Here is a 21,331-nt window from a genome sequence, read left to right as displayed (position 1 = left end):
GGTATTGAAAAGAAACAGTCTTTTAAATCAATAACTATGAGAGGCCAGCCTTTTGGTAACAGAGTAGGTAAAGGAATTCCAGATTGTAAAGAGCCCATTGGCTGAATTACTTTGTTAATTGCTCTAAGGTCTGTTACCATTCTCCATTTACCAGATTTTTTTTTTATAACAAATACAGGAGAATACCAAGGGCTGGTTGATTCTTCAATATGATGAGCATTTAACTGTTCTTCCACCAGCTCTTGTAAAGCCTGGAGTTTCTCTGTTGTTAAAGGCCATTGCTGAACCCATACAGGCTTGTCTGTTGACCATTTTAAAGGTAGAGCTGTTAATGTTTTTGGAAGATTATCAGTTGTTGTGCCCTGTTCTTGTATGACATGGATGGCTGGTGAGCACTCATTAGAATAATATCTTTTAATATTTCTCTCAGAAACATGTACTAATTTATGATTTGTTTCTGAGATTGGAGGGATATTAATCTGAGTATTCCATTGTTGTAACAAGTCTCGACCCCACAGGTTCATAGCTATGTTAGCCATATATGGTTTTAATTTTCCTTTCTGTCCTTCTGGACCTATACATTCAAGCCAACTTACACTTTGTTTCACTCTAGATAATGTCCCAATTCCTAAGAGTTGAATGTTTACCTCCTGAAGAGGCCAAGTTGGATGCCAAAATTCTGGTGCAATTATGGTAATGTCAGCACCTGTGTCTACCAGACCAGACAACAAAACACCATTTATTTTTATTGTTAGTTTTGGTCTTTGTTCATTAATAGAAGTTTGCCAAAAAATTTTCTTTATGTTTTTTCCTGTATTTCCTATTTTCTCTGTTTCATCATCTCGACTAACATGATTTATTCCAATAGACATTTGGTTATTTAGTTGCTTTGAGTAGGGGTTTCCTCTACAACTGCAGGAAAGGTTTGAACTGGATTTACTGTGGGGGCCTGCCTGAGGCCCCTCTGGGAGTTTCCCGAAGCTCGAGGCAGAGGGTTACCCTGTCTGTCCCTTGTTGATCTACATTCGTTGGTCCAGTGTTTTCCCTTACCACACCTTCTGCATACTCCAGAAGGAAGGGGCATTCTGTTGCCAGTGTTCCTTGAAGAAACATTATTTCTAGGAATGACCTGTTTACAATCCCTTTTCAAATGTCCTTGCTTTCCACATCCAAAACATCTAACATTGCTCAAACCTTTTGAAATTGCTTTTCCTACCCACATATCATTATGGTCATAAGCCTCTACATTAACTGTATCTCTAATCCAATCTTCCAAAGGTGCAGATCTTGCCTTTAACGGCCTGATTATTCTTTTGCACGCTGCATTTGCATTCTCAAAGGCTAAAGATTCAATTATTATCTGACTAGCCTCTGAATTCGGGACCATTTTTTGTACTGCTGAAGTCAATCTTTGTAAGAAATCTGTGAAAGATTCTTTGGGGCCCTGTATAACCTTTGTAAATGACTCAGTTTTTTTTCCTGGTTCTTCAACTCTGTCCCATGCATTCAAAGCTGCCGTTTTACATAGAAGTAGGGTTTGGACATCATAGGAACATTGTGTTTGTACTGAAGCATATTGGCCTTCGCCAATAAGCTGATCCTGGCAGACTTGTATTCCGCTATCCCTCCATTGTCTTTCTATATTTTTAGCCTCATTACTGAACCACATTTTCCACTGGAGATTTTGTCCGGGTTCAAGAACAGCCTGTGCCAATTCCCGCCAGTCCTTTGGTAGAATCCTATTACAAGTTGACCAGGTGTTTAACATTTGCTTTACATATGGGGAGTGCATGCCATAAGATGCTATTGCCTCCTTAAATCTTCGTAAGTCTAACATTTCAACTGGAACCCAAGTATTTTGTTCATTCTCTTCATCTCTGCTGTACGGCTACTGGATAAATTAAGGGTGATTGTGTGAAAACTGGCTTTCTTTCTGTAACCTTATGATCCAATTTTGAAACAACTTCACTATTTATTTCTTCTGTCTGAATTTGAATTTCTCTATAATTCATTTTTACCGGTTTAACAAGTTTTTCTAAGACTGTTATCCTGGCACTTAAGTTGACGATCTTTTTAAATAGTAAAATGAGGATAAGAAAAGTAATAAACTGAATAATTCGATCAATATCAATCTTTTCATATAGTTGTTCCATTGTCAGAGTGCCTAAAATTTCAAACAAAGCCCAATTTTCTTCCAATGTACACATAAAGCCCATTTTTTTTTAATGTAGAAATAGATATGTTAATTGACTTACCAAGTCTGGGTAGAACAGTAGAATCCCAGGGAATTTCACAGCCACCTGGTGTTCGAGGTGTGAATCCAGCGAGAGAGAGAGAGAGAGAAAGAGAGAGAGAGAGAGAGAGAGAAGCCGCTTGAGCCGAGTCAAGCCTTGGCTTTACAGGCAGGGGCCCTGTTCAGCAGGGCAGGTTTGAGTTGTTTGTAGCAGTTGCAAGTAGCTCCAGCTGCGGGTCAGTCAGGCCCGGGCCCAAGCTAGGCAGCCGGGCCGCCCAGGCTGGAAACCAGACCTGCCGCCAAACCAAGCCAAGCGGTTTTTAATGAATTCTTGTCATGTTGGGCGCCAAATGTAGATGTATCCAACCTTCTTATTAAATAAACACAGAACCAATGCAAAGAAGAAAGCCAAGAGGTCAGAGCTAAGAGCTAAAACCTTACCCTTCCTCCTGCGGTGGTCCTACCTCTCCGAACCAGAGCTACCCCTGTGTTAAAGTCTTTATATAGAGTTCCTGTCTTGCCTTCTCATTGGTTGTAAACCCAACCACATGACCGCCTCCTCACAGCCTGTCTGTATAGGCCTCCAGGTTTTCCATGATTGGTATTAAGATTAAAGGCATGTGTATCCAATAATGGCTGTATCCCTGAACACACAGAGACTTACCCAGCTCTGCCTACCAAGTGCTGGAATTACAAGCATACGCTACCACTGCCTTGCTTTCCTATGGCTTGCTAATAGCTCTGACCCCTGGGCAACTTTATTTATTAACATACAAATAACATTTTAATACAAATAAAATATCACCATACCCCAGGAAGAGTTTTGATACACAACAGTAGGGAAAATGGTAATATGTGGGAAAATATTCATTGCTGGGGGGATATGGAGGAAAAGACCCCTCCAGTACTGCCAATAACAATATAGTTATAGATTTTTAAAAAAGAAATCTGATAATATTGTTACCATACCCCAGAATGGTATGGATGCTTTTCAAAAGGCAAGTAACTAAATAAGATATCCACTGTGGGGGCTGGAGAGATGGCTCAGCAGTTAAGAGCACTGGCTGTTCTTCCAGAGGTCCTAAGTTCAATTCCCAGCAACCACATGGTGGCTCACAACCATCTGTAATGAGATCTGGTGCCCTCTTCTGGCCTGCAAGCATGCAGCATGTAGGCAGAACACTATACATAATAAATAAATAAATCTTTAAAAAAAAAAAAAAGATAATATCCACTGTGACATTTAATCCATTACACATAATGAGAACAGTACTGAAATGCTCTGAAGGGTTTTCACAAGAGATTGTTGAATGAAGAAGATATTGAGAAGTGACTATACTGGAATGCTGTTCTAGGAAACTATTATACCTCCTTTCACAACACCCCTTTTGAATGTTTGTGTGGGGTTGTGTATCACAGAGGAAGAAAGACTATCTCCTAGATAACATAAGACACTAATGTAGGCTGGATAAGTGCAGAAAGGGGAAGAAGGAAATAACCAAAAGAGTAAAGAAAAAATGAAGATGGCACTAAAAAATGATAACAAGTATATGATCATAGTCATTCATGAATTGAAATTTTTATATAGTGGTATTTGTAGACAGAATTTGTGGTTACTTTACACAGGTATGAGTTTGTCAGATAGCTAGAATTTGAGGCTATAAGACATGTTGGTCACGTTGTTTTAAAAGAAGCTAAAGAAATTCTCTACCCATTCTTTACTCTTTCGTAGAAATAGCCAAAGTGGAAGGCTTTAGCACATTTCTGACAAAGCAATCACGTGTGAAGGAATAGCAGGACAATAAACTAGATAGACAGTAAACTGTAGAGCCAACAGTGGGAGCTATAAGAAGGGGTATGAAGTTTGTATGGCCTTTGGCAATTACACTGCCAAGGCTCTATGGTTAAGGTTATTTCTGGATATGGTTCAGGGAAGGCATCCTGCTCAAGGGATTTCTTTGGCTTGCTAGTGTAGGAAAGGCTAGGTTAGAGAGCCCTTTCTGCAAGCTGTATTTATCAAGTGCATTTATCCTGAAATAATCAATGTGCCAAAATGAAATCTTGATTAAGTTGTCCTAAACTGCTTCAGGATCTTAGTGGTTACCTCTTCTTATAACTGCATATGCAGGTAACTGATTTTTACTCTCCATAGAGTCTTTGTGGTTCTGGTTTTTTCTCTAGTCATTCATTGCCTGTATAAATTTTTTGAAAATTGTTTTATGTGTATGGGTAGGGTGCTCTGTATATATGTATGTCTGTGTACCACTTGCATAGCTGGTGTCTATGGTTGCCAGAAGAGGGCATAAGATCCCCCGAAACTAGAATTACAATTGGCTATAAGAATGCATGTTGGCCATATGCATTCTAGGAATCAAACCCAGGTCCTCTGGAAAAGCAGCCAGTGCTCTTAATGAATGAACTATCTTTCTAGTCCTGGTTTTGTTTTTTGGGTTTTTTTTGTTGTTGTTGTTTTGGGTTTTTTTTTTTTTTTTTTTTTGAGACAGGATCTGATATACCTCAGGTTAGTCTCCAGCTCACTGAGGATAGCTGTGAATTCTTGATCTCCTACCACTTCCCAGGTGCTAGTATTATAGGTACACACTACCATGCCCTCCTTAAAATGTATTTTAATAAAGTCAAGGATGGTGACAACATGTGTGTTATCCTAGAATTCTAGATGTAAGGCAGGAGGACTAGGAATTCCAGGTCATCCTGTGCTATAGAATAGTGAGTTGGAGGCAAGCCTAGGCTACATGAGACTCTGTTTCAAAGCAAAATTTTAAAATGCATATTGGTAACGGGTGTACAGAGGGAAAGTGGTAAAGGAAAATGTCATATGTTACTTTACATAAGTAGTGATTATGGATCTTGTCAAGCTAAATTTGTAAATGTTAATAAAAATACTGTTTTATGAAAGGACTAACTGCTGACAAGCAGTAGTGGTAAGTGTCAGCTGCCAGTGCAGATATAATGTAATTTATTATAGTGTGTGTGTGTGTGTGTGTGTGTGTGTGTGTGTGTGTGTGTGTTTCAGTATTGATAAGTGTCAGGGGCCAGTGCAGATACAGTGTAATTTATTATATTGTGTGTGTGTTTCAGATGTCTTCGGTGCCTAATGATCAATATTTCCAGATATATCTCAGATATTAAATATTTGCCTCCCAACATCAAAGATAGACTGATTAAAATAATGAGCACGCGGGGCCGGATAACAGATTCCAATATAAATGAGGTAAGAGTATATAGCTATAAAATTATACTTCATTGTTTAGATTTGAGTTGAGATTTTTTTAACTAAAAGGGGTATTTAGTAAGACTGTTAGTCATTTTAAAATAGGACTGTGACTTGAGAAGCCCGTACCCTCCCTTGGATGTGTACTGTCTTCAACTACTACCTTCCCCTTGCTTTTCTCCCCCACCCCCATCCCTGCCACCTCCCTACACTTAAGTATATATTAAAACCTTTTTATTGTTGTTACTGCTTTTGAGACAGGGTCTCACTGCCCTGGATGGCCTTGAACTTATAGAGGCCTGCCTGCTTAGAAATTGGGCCATTATTTATTGGCCTCAAGGAAACACTGAACTGTAGCTTCCCAAAACAATGGACGTGTACTAACTACTCCAAACAATGAAGGACAGTTGGACATGGTAGATTATGTGTGTAATTACAATACTCAGGAGTCAGAAGCAGGAGATTTGCTGTAAGTTTCCAATCAGCCTGGGCTACATAGTGAGTTCTGGGCCAGCATGTCTCCAAAAAAGAAGAAGAAAAAGAAGAAGAGGAAAAAGAAGGGAATTGAGAGATGGCTCAGTAGTTGAAAGTACTTGCCACTTTTCTAGAGGTCCAGAGTTAAATGCCCAACATCTACATCAGGAGCCTTACAACTGCTTGTAACTCTAGTTCCTAGGAATCCAATGACAAGCCTCCTTAGTCACCCACACATACAGTTAAAAAAAATAATCTTAAAAAGGTATTTTGAGCATGGTGAGGCCAGGCATGGTAGCTTGCACCTTTAATCCCAGCACACAGGAGGCAGAAGCAGGTAGATCTCTGCTGTGGGATATCTTTCAGTACACTGTGAAATGTTTTATTGATTAATAAAGAAGTTGCTTTGGCCTATAGCAAGGCAGCATATAGCCAGGTGGGAAATCTAAGCAGAGATACAGGGAGAAGAAGCCAGAGTCGGGGAGACACTAGCCAGCCTCCCAAGAAGCAAGATGTGAAACTACCAGTATTACTAAGCTAAATAGTGTGTAATTAATATTAAGCCTCTGAGTGATTGTTTTATAAGCCACTGCAGGACAGAGAAAAGATTCTGGCTACAGATCTCTGAGTATGAGGCCTGCCTGGTCTAGATAATGAATTCCAGGATAGCCAGGGCTATATAGAGACCCTGTTTCAAAGCAACAATAGAAAGGCAAGGTGGTGTTTACCTGTAATCCCAGCATTTGGGAGGCTAAGGCAAGAGGATCAGGAGTTCAAGGCTGGTCTTGTCTAAATAGTGACTTTGAGGGTAGCCTGATTTACTGAGAGTGTTTCAGGGGAAAAAAAATGCTGCGGTTCAGTAGGGAAAACACTTGTCAGGGAGGCCCAATGACCTGAACTCAGTCCCCAAAACCCACAGTGAAAGGAGAGATTTGAGTCTCCAGAGTTGTCCTTTGATCTCTACACATGTACTATGATGCGCACACACACACACACACACACACACACACACACACACACACACACACAGGCGCACACTAATAATAGTAATAGTAATAAGTTATTTTTAAACAAACGACTAAAAAACATGTTAAAAGAAGTATACGAGGCCCAGGCATGGTGGTACATGCCTTTAATCCCAGCATTAAGAAGGCAGAGGCAGAAGAAGAGGAGGAGGAGGAGGGGGAGGAGGAGGAGGCAGAAGCAGGTGGATCGATATAAGCTCAAGACCAGCCTGGTCTACATAGAGAGCCAGGCCAGCCAGGGCTAGTACCCTATAACTAAATACCTTGCCTGTAATATCTAGTATCTAAGAGACAAATGTTGGGACACAAGAATTTATTCAGTGACTAAAGAATAAAGAAGTGGAAGATTTGTTCACAAATCGACTTCTCACCTGCAAGGGATAATGAGAGAGTTCTGGGAATAGGCAAAGATCTCCAAGAACTCAGGTACCACTCTTTCTATTCTTTTTACGGTCTGGGATTTCTGGTCATGGTGGCTGGTAGGCATCTTTAGCCCTAAGTGGGTCTGAGAAAAGACTAGACAACTCTAAGTCAAGTTAACCCTGCATTTCTAAGATGTTCAGCATGTCTACATATAGAACTGTATAAGATTTAACCCCAAGATGAAGGCAAAAAGGAGGCAGATAATCTGGAGACAGATGTCAAGTGTGGCTTTCTATTCCACTCACCCATCAGACATTTGTAAGCTAGCAAAACTGGTCAAGTCCCTGCACTGTAATCTTGGTGACTGTTGATACAATCCACAGGGCAGAGGTGTTGTCTTCCTTACAGCTAGTGGTGGTCTCGGCTGTGTGACCTCCAAAATGGGTGATTTTTCACTCTACTAAGAGCTGGCAGTGCTAAAGGATTTGTTTAGGTTTTTCAATAACAGTAAAGGAGAGATATGTATCCTACAGGGATTGGTTATTCCTGTACAGACTGCCTAACTTCAGATCATTTGACAGAGAATGTTTCAGAGGATCAGGTTTTTTCCCTTGGAAACCATACCTGCTGCACATAGGTCCAGTTGAGTGAGTCAGAGATGCCAGTAGACGATAACCAGCACTGTGGCTCTCCAGGGTCCTTTCTCTGCACCAGCTACTGCAGCCCGAAGACTAAGCACTAGTGTTGCAGTTCCAGCTACAAGCTAACTTGTTGTTGTTGCTGTCGTTGTTGTTGTTTGTTTACTTGTTTTTCCTGCCTTAGGTTCTCCATACAGATTAAACCCTACATTCTTGGCATATTTTACATCAACCACTTACCTGTTTGATTACCAGATCATTAACTGTGGAATACATGTTTACAGAAAATTTAACTTGGGGGCTAGAGAGAGAACTTAAGAGTTGCAAAAGTCTTTTTTTAAAAATTGATTTTTTCAGCAGGGCGGTGGTGGCAAGCACCTTTAATCCTCCTAGCACTCATCCTAATCTGATGATTGTTTCTGTTATAATACTGCATCAAAAAAGTGGTGATGCATGCCTTTCTTTATTCCCAGCACCCAGGAGGCAGAGGCAGGCAGATCTCAATGAGTTCAAGGCCAGGTTGGTCTACAGAGTGAGTTCCAGGACAGCCAGGGCTGTTACACAGAGAAACCCTGACTCAAAAAAAAAAAAAAAAAAAAAGAAAGAAAATTGATTTTTTTTTCAAAATCATGTATTTGCTACAGGTGCTACATCCTGAAGTCCAAAGACTAGATCTGAGGAGCTGTGATATCTCAGACTTGGCTCTCCAGCACCTGTGTAAATGCAGAAAACTGAAGGCACTAAATCTAAAGTCCTCCAGGGAACATAGAAATAGCATAACTTCAGAAGGTATGTATTTGGTCACTGAGTACATGGGCACCTGATATAATTTTGGAGCAAAGAAAAAAATATCTTAGAGGAGAATATAAGAACACGAGCAAGTATTTTCTATCAGAATTTAAAACCAATGTCATATCTTTATAATGTATGGTCAGAATTGCAGGCTATTTTGTACTGGTTTCTATGCTTTATTTGTATTATTAATTTGCTTGCTCAGATATAAAAATTTTAAAACTAAAAAAAAAAAAAAAAAAACACCAGTAAGGTGGGGAGAGGAGAGAGGTTAGAGGAGAATATGAGCAAGGTTCAGTGGTATATATGTATAAAAATGTTAGAATGAAACATTATTTTGTATGTTAATTAAATTTTTTAAAAAGAGAGATAGAGAATATGAGCCAGGCATGTAGCTGTAATTCCAGCACTCAGGGAGGCAGGGACAAGAAGATCATTGCAAATTTAAGGCTAGCCTGGTTTACATAGTGAGTTTCAGGATAGCCTAAGCCTACATAGCAAGAGAATATGAAGAGTTAAAAAAAATAGGAATTAAGTTATCAGTAAAACTGTCCAGACTAGGGGTTGGGGATTTAGCTCAGTGGTAGAGGCCCTGGGTTCGGGTCCTCAGCTCTGAAGAAAAAAAGAAAAAGAAAAAGAAAAAGAAAAAGAAAAAACTGTCCAGACTAAAAAAAATCAGAGTAAGAAGAACAACAATAATTCAGATTAGAATTCTTGTTGATAACCATTTTAAAAACATGCTAAGTTCCTGCCTTATATTTTAAACATATTTAAAATAATACTTCGGTATTTTAAACATTTTGCCTGTTATAGTGTAAGATATGGGCAGTTGATGATATTTGGTTAAGACTGAGGTTTTTGTTGTTAGCCTGTTGTAATAACTGTAATGCCCACGTGTGAGCCCCCCAACAAGACCACCAAGGACCCAACTTCTGATGCAAAAACAATAGGTTTTGTTTATTCTAGCCTAGGCAGGGACCTCCCCAATACCATGTTACAGCGGGTGAAAGAGGGAAGGTCCTGAGCACTCACATCAAGGGGTTTATATAGGAAAGGTTTACATGCAGAGGGTTACATATCTCGGAATTGTAACCCTCTTGGGGGCTAGGGGTGAGGTAGTTCTTTGAAGTTACTGTGAACTATAAGCATGAGGTTACTGATGGCTAACAGGATGCAGGGTATCTACAGAAACATAAGTTTTTTACTCCCTATGTCCTGTTTTTGCTGAACCCAGGATATATACATTCAGATTTATTGTTCCAGCCCTATTCTCCCATGAGTTCAACTTCTGGTCAGTTGAGTCTATTACTCCCCATATCTTGTTTTGCCAAGTTCAGGATATATAGATTTATTGTTCTAGCCTTATCTTCGCATGAGTTCAACTTCTGGTCAGTTCTAAAACTGCTGGTCAGCAAATACTTTCAGAGGGGAGGGGGGCGTCTCTCAAAATGGCTACTGATTTTTTCCATTTCAAAGCCTGTGATCTCTGTATTTAGGAGGTAGGAGCAGGAGGATTAAGAGTGTAAGACCATCTTGAGCTACATAGCCAATTTGAGGTCAGCCTGGAATACAAGGGAAACTGTCACAAAAACTGTTGTTTTGGTTTTTAGGATTGGGTCTTAGTATGTTGCTGTTGGCTGGCCTGGTATTTACTTTGTAAACCAGTTTATCCTAGAACTCCTAGTAATCCTCTTGCCTCAACCTCCAGTGTGGTTAAGGCACTTTGCTTATTATTTATTTGTTTATTGTTTGTTTGCTGAGATAGGATCTCACTAGGTAACCCTGACTAGCCTCAAACTCACAGAGATCCTTTTGCCGTCTGCCTCCTGGGTGCTGGAATAAAAGCTTTTACCACCACTTTTTTGATGCAGTATTTATTATAACAGAAACAATCATCAGATTAAGATGGGTGGGGTGGTTCATATTTGTAAACCCAAAACTTGAGAGGTGAAGGAGATAGATTAAGAGTGTAGCTAGAGTTTTCCTGCCTGGCCCACAGTCAGGACAAATCTCTCTCACCTGCCAGTCCCACAGCCATCAGACCCAACCAAGTAAACACAGAGACTTACATTGCTTACAAACTGTATGGCCGTGGCAGGCTTCTTGCTAACTGTTCTTACAGCTTAAATTAATCCATTTTTATAAATCTATACCTTGCCACATGGCTCATGGCTTACTGGCATCTTCACATGCTGTTTGTCATGGCAGCAGCTGGCAGTGTCTCTGACTCAGCCTTCCACTTCCCAGCTTTATTCTCCTCCTTGTCCCACCCACACTTCCTCCTGCCTGACTACTGGCCAATCAGTGTTTTATTTACCAACCAATCAGAGCAACACATTTGCCACACAGAACATCCCGCAGCATAAGAGGTCAAGGGCATTCTCAGCTACATAGTGAATTTTAGGCCAGGTGAACTACTTGATACTCTATTTCAAAAAACCAAGACAACTCAGATAAACTAGGCAATCTCTATAACAATGTCCAATACCAAAACCAAAAAATTTAAGGAGGGTGTGGCTAGAGAGAGGACTCAGCAGTTAAGAACACTTGTTGCTCTTGTAGAGGAACCAAGCTTAGTTTGGGTACCCACATGACTGTTTACAGTATGTAGCTCCAGTTCCATAGGATCCAATACTTCCTTCTGGCTTCTTTGGGCACCACATACACATGCTGTACAGACATACATGCAGGAAAAACATCTTTACACAAAAAAATAAAAATTAAAAAATGACTATATAGTACATGTTTTATATCCAAACTGTTTTCTCAGAGTAGTTACATGAAATAGTGGATTTTTAAGGGTTTTGGTTTTTTATTTTTATTTTTCTAATATAGATCATTTTTCAGTTTAGGATTTGAACTTTTTTCTTTTTCCGTATAATAAAGAAGGACTTAGCTGGATATGGTAGCACATACCTGTAATACCAACACTCAGAAGTCTGAGGCAGGAGGACCTGAAGTTCTAGGCTGGCTTGGGCTGTGTCATGAGACTCTCAAAGAAAAGGAAGGTAGGCAGGCAGGAAGGAAGGACTTATTTGCATAAGTTGGTTTCTGGATAATTGTTTGGCTGGTTGACTGTATTTCCCAATCATTTTAGTTATCCACTTGGTATATTCATAATACTGTAAACAAACATAAGTTTTGAAATGTTTACATGAAAAATAACTCATTAAAAAAGAGCTCTGACACAGCTTTAATCCTAGCACTTGGGAGGCAGAAGCAGGTGGATCTCTGTGAGTTCAAGGCCAGCCTGGTCTACAAAGTGAGATCCAGGATAGCCAGAGCTGTTACACAGAGAAACCCTGTCTCAAAAAATAAAAAATAAAAAAAATAAAACTGTTTGCCAGGCAGTGGTGGTGCATGCCTTTAATCCCAGCACTCAGGAGGCAGAACCAGGCAGATCTCTGTGAGTTTGAGGACAGCCTAGTGTATAAAATGAGTTCCAGGACAGGCTCCAAACCTACACAGAGAAACCCTGTCTCAAAAAACAAAACAACAACAACAAAAAAGAGCTCTGAAAAAAAGCATAGCTATTCTGATAGTAAATGATAGTAATTGCTTCTCTATAAGAAGAATTATCTTACTCTCCATATACCAGCTGGATTGTTTTTTCATTTTAATTTATTTCCTGGCTGTGTATTTCCCTGTGGAGGTCAGAGACAGCTTGGGGGAGTTGGTTCTTTGTTCCCACCATGTGGGTCCCAGGGATTTGGCAGCAAGAACTTTTGCTTACTGAGCCATCTTGCCACCCCCAGTTATATTTCTTATCATTTAATTCAGTTCTGCCATTATCTACTTGGAGTTAGTATCACATCAACAGCTAAGTCTGCCTTGCAAGACTGTCTCCAGTTCATATGCCAGTCCCAAATCCTGGCCTCCAGCAAGTACTTCTGACTAAGGAGCTATACAAAATTTCTGCAAATTATTCCTTGTGATAAGGCAAAGTTTCCTCCATGTTGTCTCTGCTAGAGCCATCTTTGATTTAACTGACCCCACCCCACTTCCCTACCCCTGCAGTGAAAAGTCCCATGGGAAAGTAACCAACCCTGTTCTAGAAACTCAGAATCAAAATGCCCCAGCTAACTGCATGTTTTTAGCTTCTGTTAAACGCTTGCTTGCTTTAATTCCCCCTGCAGCTTCCAACCAGAGTGTAGGTTTTCTGTGTTTTGGGTTGTTTTTTTGTTTTGTTTTGGTTTGGTTTTTTGCCTTTAAAAGTTCCCTGTAAAATGCATTCAGGGCTGCTCTGTGAGGACTGTTTCTCTCCAGCTAAATAAAGACTCTCAAATTCAGACTTTGGTGGTGCTGAGTGGTCTCTGGGTCTCAACCCCGCAACATTCCTCAGGATTCAATAATTTGTCACCATGGTTCACAAAACTCAGGAATGCACTTTGCTTTGTTACAATCCATGTGAGAAAGTTACAGAGCATCACTAATATAAGACCAAATAAGAGTACTTTATTTAAGCCAGAGCAGGCTCTTGTCACAAAAAATTCTCAGCCAGAAGTTCAGGGATGCAGCATTTATAAAGCTGAAAACCACAATAGCATCATTGTTCGGTGTAGGACAATGTAAGGAACCTTGTGACACTTGTTTTGATGGAACACAGTGGTTGTTTTGGTTATCATTCAGCAGTTATTTTGGTTATACGTCTGGGCTATGGTCAGGGACATGGAAATGTGCTGCCAAGATAGATATAGTTACTCAAGGAGTGGGTTTTCAGTGGAAACAATATCTCAACTGACAAAAATGGAGTCAAGGTAAGATCAGGACAAGATGGTGTCACCTCGGCCACTTGAGTGTTTGTTTACTAGTTGATTGCAATGCCATTTATAAAAGACAGAGATGATCATGAAGAGAACATAGGGGAAGGTCTAGAAGGGTCCCCAGGACAGGAGCTTTTGCCCAATAGATTTGGAGTTTTAGGTCAATAGCCCAGCTCTGGTAGCCCCAGAAATCTAGACTCTGCCACCCATACCAAATTACCAATTAAGGAAATTAATAATGATGAAAACCAGAGAAAAGATATTTAATCAGTATACATTGGAAAGAGGAGCAGATAAAGATCCCAAGTTCGCCGGGCGGTGGTGGCGCACGCCTTTAATCCCAGCACTCGGGAGGCAGAGCCAGGCGGATCTCTGTGAGTTCGAGGCCAGCCTGGGCTACCAAGTGAGTCCCAGGAAAGGCGCAAAGCTACACAGAGAAACCCTGTCTCGAAAAACCAAAAAAAAAAAAAGATCCCAAGTTCATCTCTGGGGGTACTGACACAAGCTTTAGGCTTTAGTAGAGAAAGAATTAGGGCAGGATAGCAAGACTTATGCCTAATTAAGTAGTCCTGGTCAAGATAAGGTTCCACCTGTCACTGACCAATTATGCTCTGATACCTCAAGGTAGTTGAATAGTTAACTCTGCTATAACCTAAGGGAACCAGTTTCCTACAACATGGTTACTTCCACTACAAGGTGAAACCTCACCTTCATGAGTAATTCTCCTGTTCTCAAATAGTTTGCCCTCTGAGGTTTGACTCTCCTTTAAATCAAAGATGCCTGCAGGGTTAGGACAATTACTTATCACTACTTCAGTCAGTGTTTCAGGTAGGTCAGAGCCGAGTGTTTCCAGATTCTTGGCCTCTTATTCGAAGAACTGAAAAAAATGGGGTGAGGGGGTACCCACACAGATTTGCCAAAGAAGTATGATAATTTATTCAGAATGAAGTCGAAGTGCAGATCCTAGAGGGATCTACTATCAAGATTGAGTATGGACCATTCAAGAATCTTTAAGGGACCCAAGCTACAGCCTGGGGTTTCTTTTTATAGAGTTGTGAAAGAAAGTTCCTCGAAAGAGCCACACCTTATAGTGAACCTTCTGAAACACTTATTAACTGATTAGAATTTCATTGACTGTGCAAAAGGTGGAATGTTGTATGTCCAGAGTCAAATTATAATTACTTTTAGCTCTCTTAATAGACATGTATTATCTTCCTCTGTGTGTGATCTAAAGGTAAATCCTTTGCAATGTAAAAACAAACTCCTTGTTTCCACCAATCAAAAAACTGAGAATGCCAACAGATAGCATTTGAGGCCTATAGGTATGATTTCCCTCCTTTTCCCCCCTACATAACATGTCTATCAATGTATTTGAAAAGTGTCCTAACTCTGGATTTTCTTAGTTCTAGGACTATAAAAAAATACCATGAAACTGTTAACTTGGAATGTGGAATTGGGAATAACTTGAACCTGTGTTCCAGGCCTATGGTCTAGAATCAGGCTCTAGAATAAACTATCTCTTACCCCTTTGAGGTAAGAAGAGTGTTTTTGCATCAACTGAGTCTAAAGAAGGGCTGATTACTAAAGGGCACAGTTTAGGTGGTTTTCTATTTTGATTGCTAGATTAAGTCACATATTGATTTTTCCAATTGTGCATGTCCCTTTCCACAATGTCCTTTCTGTGCCCAATAATGCATAGGCACAAAATGGTAAATAGGGGATTTTCCCTGAAAGTTTCCTAAAGGACACAATTTTGCCTTATGTTTATGTACCCCAAACGAGTTCCTCCTGAATTAATCCTTGTATTCTTTGTATCTGGATACATTGGAAATATACTTTTTACTGGGGTCTTGGAGAGGGTCTGTACTGTTTTTCAGAGGTGAGCGTACAAGTAGCCTGATGGAGGTGGGAGGCTCAAAGAGTTCTGAGGTTGCTAGATGTGTGTGTGCACAGTATGAGCAGATGAAGGTGCTAGGCAGCCAAGTGCACTATTACAAGAGGAGGATGTGTGTGTAATCAAAACCAACTAGAGTCCTGGGATAAACTGTATTCCCTGTGTTGCCTGCCTCAAAAGTAAAAGTTATAGACATAAAACAAGGGCAGAAATGTCAGGCCTACATCCTGCTTTTAACTGCCTAGTCCGACTAGACAATCCTTCTTAACAAAAGCAGTGTATCTTCATAGGTATCTATCAGGGCTGTCCCTTTGGACTTGTCCTGTTCCTTTTCCCTTTGCCTGTCCGTTCCTCATATCCTTTTGCCAAAAAGATGTTAATTGCCAAATCTTTCCTTAGCGCCATAGCACCCAGAATATCTAGCCTTTATAATGCCCTTCCTTAGTTTTCAGTTAATAGCTATGAAACTTAACATGCAGAATGTGTCTGTTTTAAGACAGGAAGCCAGTCATGGTGACTCAAATGTGTAATTCCAGCACTCTAGAAGCTGAGACAGGGTGAATGTTGTGAGTTCAAGGACAGCCTGGACTACACAGTGAGTGTCTAAAAATAAAGAGGAAGCAGGGAGGGGATGAATGAATGTATAAATAAAAGAAATAGCTACAGAAGATCTATGTCCATTGTAATGTTCTGGCCAGAGAAAAAGACAGGAAACATGGAATGATACATGATGATAAACACTCCTGTCCCTCCCCATAGCACATGGCCTACCAAGAAAAGCCTGTAAGTCATGAAGCTCTCTTGAGAATCCTACACTCCCTGTGTAGTAAAACTTCCTCCTGATTTCTTACTTGGACTTTGAATTCTTTGCCAGTGACAAGAACTTGGAAATACCTCGTAGAAGACTTCATCTGGGCTTTTTACCTTTAAGAATCCCCCCATTAGCCCTCCCCACTAACAAAACTGCTACCTCTATAAATCTATTTTCCTTGCCTCTGCATCTTGTCCTGGATATACTTGGCTTGTTGTGGGATGAACTACTTTGAAAATTACTAACATACAATTGGTGATTGTTAAAATGAAAATCTGTCTTAGTCACATTTCTTACACACACACACTACAACTCAGTGGTAGAGCATCTATCTGCCTCTTTTATATGATGCAAGATAATGACCTCACTTGAAGGAGATAATAGTTCATTCTGAACCAAATATGGCTAACCTATGATACTGATTCTAATTTCCAAGAAAAAAGGTATTCCAAAGTAAAAGGAATTGTAATGACTTTTTAAAATACAAAAGTACTGTAAAGCACTGCATCCAGTGACTACATTTGGTGGGTGTAAATCATACCGCTAGTTTAAGGTAAAGCAAGAAAAGTGACCATTGGACTTAGATAGCATCTTGCTGTATTCGTAGTGTGGTAATTAGTACAGTCAAGTCTGGAGTCTATTCTTTGTCAAGGTAGGTATGTCTAACATGCATCCACAGAGGTTACCTAACAGAATATTAGATCAAGAACAGAAGGGCTTTAGAACTGAAGCAGCCTTTATAAAGGCAACCTCTGGTGTCTATTCTTACAAGCTTCCAGGAGGCTTGTCTGTGTTTATATCTCAGAGAGGAAATCCTTGTCCATCTGATGCTTGAAGAAATTCTATTCTGATAATTTGGGGACGTTTTAAATTTTGTAATATCCATTTATAACCATATAGTTCACTGTTTTCCCCTAGGAATAAAAGCTGTAGCTTCATCCTGTTCCGACCTTCATGAAATTTCTCTGAAAGGATGTTGCAATATCACTGATGAAGGAGTCCTTGCTCTTGCACTCAATTGCCAGCTGCTAAAGATCATTGACTTGGGTGGCTGCTTAAGTATTACTGATATGTCCTTACATGCATTAGGAAAAAACTGCCAATTTTTGCAATGTGTTGACTTTTCAACTACTCAGGTAAATGAGATATAAACTTGACACAAATTGTGTGCTGTATCAATTATTATCCATGATTAATCAGAATATCATAATTAGTTCTTTTTTCTTAATTAGTTCTTTTTTTATTGTTGAAACTGTTGGCCATCTCTTGATATAGGTGGTATGAGAATGTTTTTTGGAATGCTTCTTATAGCTTGCCTTCAGAAGTAGAACATTTGTCCAACCTTGTAACCAACTTAATCATATGCTTTGAGATCATTTAAAGCTATATACTGTGTAGTTAGCTTGTTTAAATATAACTTACTTTAAGAAAAACAACATAATCTTATTGTACTTTGTACTTTCCATGTAAATCATCTTTAAAAGCTAAGATGAACACAAAACTTTGATCTCAAACTATATTCCTTATTTCTAACTCATAACCACTCCGTGCCATGACTCAGAATAATGTATGTCTCCCTTGTAATTCTTCCATGTCCCTAACTCAGAACTGTACGTGTGTGTGTGTGTGTGTGTGTGTGTGTGTGTGTGTGTGTGTGTGTGTGTGTGTGTGTGTAAAGTATGATAACATGTTTTGTGGTTTTGCTTGCTCTTCTGTGTCTATGGGGTCAGAGAAATTAGTTCTTCCCATGTAAAACTCATTCCTTTCCTATACCATGTTTAATGTGCTTTTCAATAAACAGAAAATGTGGTCCTTTGTTAGAAGGCATCAAACTCACCCTTGGTTAGACAACTCCAGGAGTCAATTTCTTTCATGTTGCACTGCCAGCGGGTGTTTAATAATTGTACTAGAATTTACATATTTCCATAAACTATTAAGTAACAGAGATGGGAAGAATATATGACTAAAATGCATGTTTGCTGAATGGGAGGCAATTATTCTTCTTGATTAATGCACTGTAGAGAATTCTCTTGACTCCATCACAGAATATATGATGAAAATTCTTTTCCCTTTTGCTCAGGTGTCTGACAGTGGTGTGGTTGCGCTTGTTAGTGGACCATGTGCCAAACAATTAGAGGTAATTTTTAAATGGCTATGAAAATACTAAACTTTATTTTATTCTCAAGAAAAAAATTATTGGCAGGCAGGCTGCCAGAGAACAACTTTGTACATTTGGTTCTCTCCTTCCACCTTTACATAGGTCCTGAAGAACTCAGGTCTTCAGGTTTACATGACAGGCCTCTATCTGCTGAGACATCTTTTCCCTCTGGCCCATTTATCTTTTGGAGCTTTTTGTTTACTTGTTTGAATTTTTGGTTTTGCTTTATATTTTGAGCCCACACTGGCCTTGAACTTGCAGCAGTCTTCATGCCTCAGTCTCCCCATAGTTAGAATTACAGTGAGTGTAATTCCATACCCAGCTTTTCGTCCTATTTTCCTTTTTTCCTTTTTAAAAAAGTATTTTGTGTTCCAGGGCTGGAGAGATGGCTCAGTGGTTAAGAGTATTGGCTGTTTTTCCAGAGGACCTGGTTCAATACCCAGTATCCACATAGCAGCTCACAATTGTCTGTAATTCAAGTTCCAGTGGATCCAATTTCACACAAATATATATGCAGGCCAAACACCAAATGTACATTTAAAAAAAAAGTGTTTATGGTGGCTCATGTGCTTTAATCCCATCACTCGGGAGGCAGAGTCAGGCAGATCTCTGTGAGTTCAGGGCCAGCCTGGTTTATACAGTAAGTCCCAGGCCAGCCAGAGTTACATGGTGAGATCTTGTCTAGAAACAAACAAACTTATTTTTATTTCATGCGAATGGGTGTTTTGCCTGTATAAATATCTGTGCACCACAGGCATGACTGATGCTTGAGGAAGTCAGAGGAGGATGCCAGATCTCCAAGAACTGGAGTTAAATTCAATTGTGAGCCACTATGTGGATGCTGTGGATCAAATCCAGGTCCCGTGGAAGAGCAGTTATTTTAGTTTATATTTAGTTTACATAAACATTAGTTATTTTGGTTAGTACATTTGGATCATGGTTAGAGTCATGGAAAATCCCAAATGTGTTGCCAAGGCGGACATGGCTGTTGGGGGGGCAGGAGACTGAGAAGTGTCTACACAGACAAAGTGGAGTCAGTACAAGATGGAGTTATCTTAGTCACTTTAGTTCTTTTTTATGTAAAATTATTTTCCAAAAGTTTTGTGCTGTTATTATACATCTAGTTTAAAATTTTTTTCTTTCATTTTGTTTTCTACATAGGAGATTAACATGGGATACTGTATAAATCTAACTGATAAAGCTGTAGAAGCTGTCCTGACTGCCTGTCCTCAGATATGTATACTTCTTTTCCACGGCTGCCCCCTAATAACAGGTCAGTCTCACAGGTTACTTGTATTCAGATCTTGACTTCGTCTTTTACCAACTGTAGAACTTTGAGAAAATTCCTTAGTCCTTTAATTCCATTACTCATTATACTTATCAGTAAAATGATGCAGTATACTCCTTCACAGGCTTATCCTGGTGATTATCTGATCTATCAGGATCTCAAAGCAGGTACTAGTCATGGTAATGTCGGTGGTGAGGCTCAGTGTTACCTACATAAGGATGATGATGCCAGCAGTGGTCATGATCATAGTGTTAAGATGATATTTATGCAGACAATAAAAAATGTCAAATTTATTACATCTATTAAATATGCTAAGTGACCAGCTGACTATTGTTTACTCAAGATGTAGAGAGTGAGATTAAGAACAGTTTAACAGTCAGGTGTTGTTTTATCATCAGCACAGCAGCCGCACTGAATCTACTGCTGTTGTAGCTACTGACTGTGACTTCACAGTCACTGACTGCCCTGCTGCACAGACAGAGGCTTGGCGGGACTTCTGTGTCCCCCAAAACTGCCTCTGCAGCCAAATGTAATTTTTAACTAAGTCTCTATCATTCTATTTTACCAGTAAAGACTTGGGAGTCAGATACTGGGGTGAAAACCTGCTAGCTCAAACCAGTTGACCTTCCTCCTTAGCCATCTACCCAGCAAGAGAGTGTCTCTTCCTCAATCCCAAACCAAAAAGGATAGCCACATTCAAAGTCCCTCCCTAATACTTCCTATGCGTTTATCTATTTTCCACACTCCCTCTAACTCTCTATGACTACTTCCTGTCAACTAGTTGCTGGCTCCACCTCTTGACCCAAGACTTTATTTAATAATTAAAGAAAACTTGAGTTTCACAGTGTGATCAAATATGGGGGTGGGGGTTGCAGAGCACGCCTTTAATCCTAGTACTTGGGAGGCAGAGGCAGCTGGATCTCTCTGAGTTCCAGGCCAGCCTGGTCTACAAGCAAGGGCTACACAGAGAAACCCTGTCTTGGGGAGTAGGGAGTAGGGGTGTAGGGTAAGAACAATTTAACCCAAGCATCATGACCAATCCCTGTATTGCCAGCACTCATAAGGCTGGGGTAGGGTGGATGGTTTGTTGTTCAAGGTTAGCCTGAGCTACATAGTAAATTCTAGGCTGGCCTAGGCTACAAAAATCCTGTCTCAAATACCACCATAACAAAAATTTTATCCATTGAAAGCTGAGGAGATGACTCAGCAGGTTAAGTGTTATACAAGAATGAGGTCCAGAGTTTGGATCCCCAGATTCCACCTATAATCCTAGCTTATGCCCACACAGGAGGTAGAGACAGGGAATCCCTGGAACAAACCGGCTAGCCAACGTAGCCAAAATGGTGAGCTCCAGTATCAGATACATAAGGTGGAGAGCAATTAGGAAGACACCCAATGTCAACCTTAGGCTTCCACACACATGTCCACTTACACACACACACACACACACACACACACACACACACACACACACACACACACACACCCCACAAATACAACAACAGCAACCAAAAAAAAATCAGTCTAGCCATTGAGTTATGTATGCACTTAACCTATATAATGAATAAGCAGAGGTACTTATAAAGTAACTCTTACTTCTCCTGTACATTATTATCATTATTATGATTATCATTGAGCCTAGGCTAGTCCAGAACTCTAG

General features: G+C 39.9%; 2 protein-coding genes across 5 annotated transcripts in view; one reads left to right on the top strand and one right to left on the bottom strand.

The window, feature by feature from the left end:
* The window catches only part of Amn1 (antagonist of mitotic exit network 1 homolog), a 40,808-nt gene that overhangs the window by 13,900 nt on the left and 5,577 nt on the right, over nucleotides 1–21,331 (top strand). For all 3 annotated transcript variants that reach the window (XM_052721952.1, XM_052721950.1, XM_052721951.1), the window contains 5 exons: nucleotides 5,333–5,465; nucleotides 8,610–8,754; nucleotides 17,144–17,361; nucleotides 18,306–18,362; nucleotides 19,545–19,656. In XM_052721952.1, coding sequence (XP_052577912.1) covers nucleotides 5,349–5,465; nucleotides 8,610–8,754; nucleotides 17,144–17,361; nucleotides 18,306–18,362; nucleotides 19,545–19,656 — 649 coding nt within the window. In that variant the 5' untranslated portion in view covers nucleotides 5,333–5,348. The remainder of the gene's footprint in view (nucleotides 1–5,332; nucleotides 5,466–8,609; nucleotides 8,755–17,143; nucleotides 17,362–18,305; nucleotides 18,363–19,544; nucleotides 19,657–21,331) is intronic.
* Etfbkmt (electron transfer flavoprotein subunit beta lysine methyltransferase) overlaps nucleotides 866–21,331 on the bottom strand; it is a 40,436-nt gene continuing 19,970 nt past the window's right edge. For both annotated transcript variants that reach the window (XM_052721947.1, XM_052721948.1), the window contains exon 2: nucleotides 866–2,300. In XM_052721947.1, coding sequence (XP_052577907.1) covers nucleotides 881–1,837 — 957 coding nt within the window. In that variant the 5' untranslated portion in view covers nucleotides 1,838–2,300 and the 3' untranslated portion in view covers nucleotides 866–880. The remainder of the gene's footprint in view (nucleotides 2,301–21,331) is intronic.

The sequence above is a fragment of the Peromyscus californicus genome, unplaced genomic scaffold (genome assembly GCF_007827085.1).
Source record: "Peromyscus californicus insignis strain IS unplaced genomic scaffold, ASM782708v3 Scaffold_6__1_contigs__length_162567912, whole genome shotgun sequence".
In the NCBI taxonomy this organism is placed as follows: domain Eukaryota; kingdom Metazoa; phylum Chordata; class Mammalia; order Rodentia; family Cricetidae; genus Peromyscus; species Peromyscus californicus.
The sequence above is the reverse complement of the archived record's forward strand: the minus strand, read 5'-3'. Positions and strand labels throughout refer to the sequence as shown.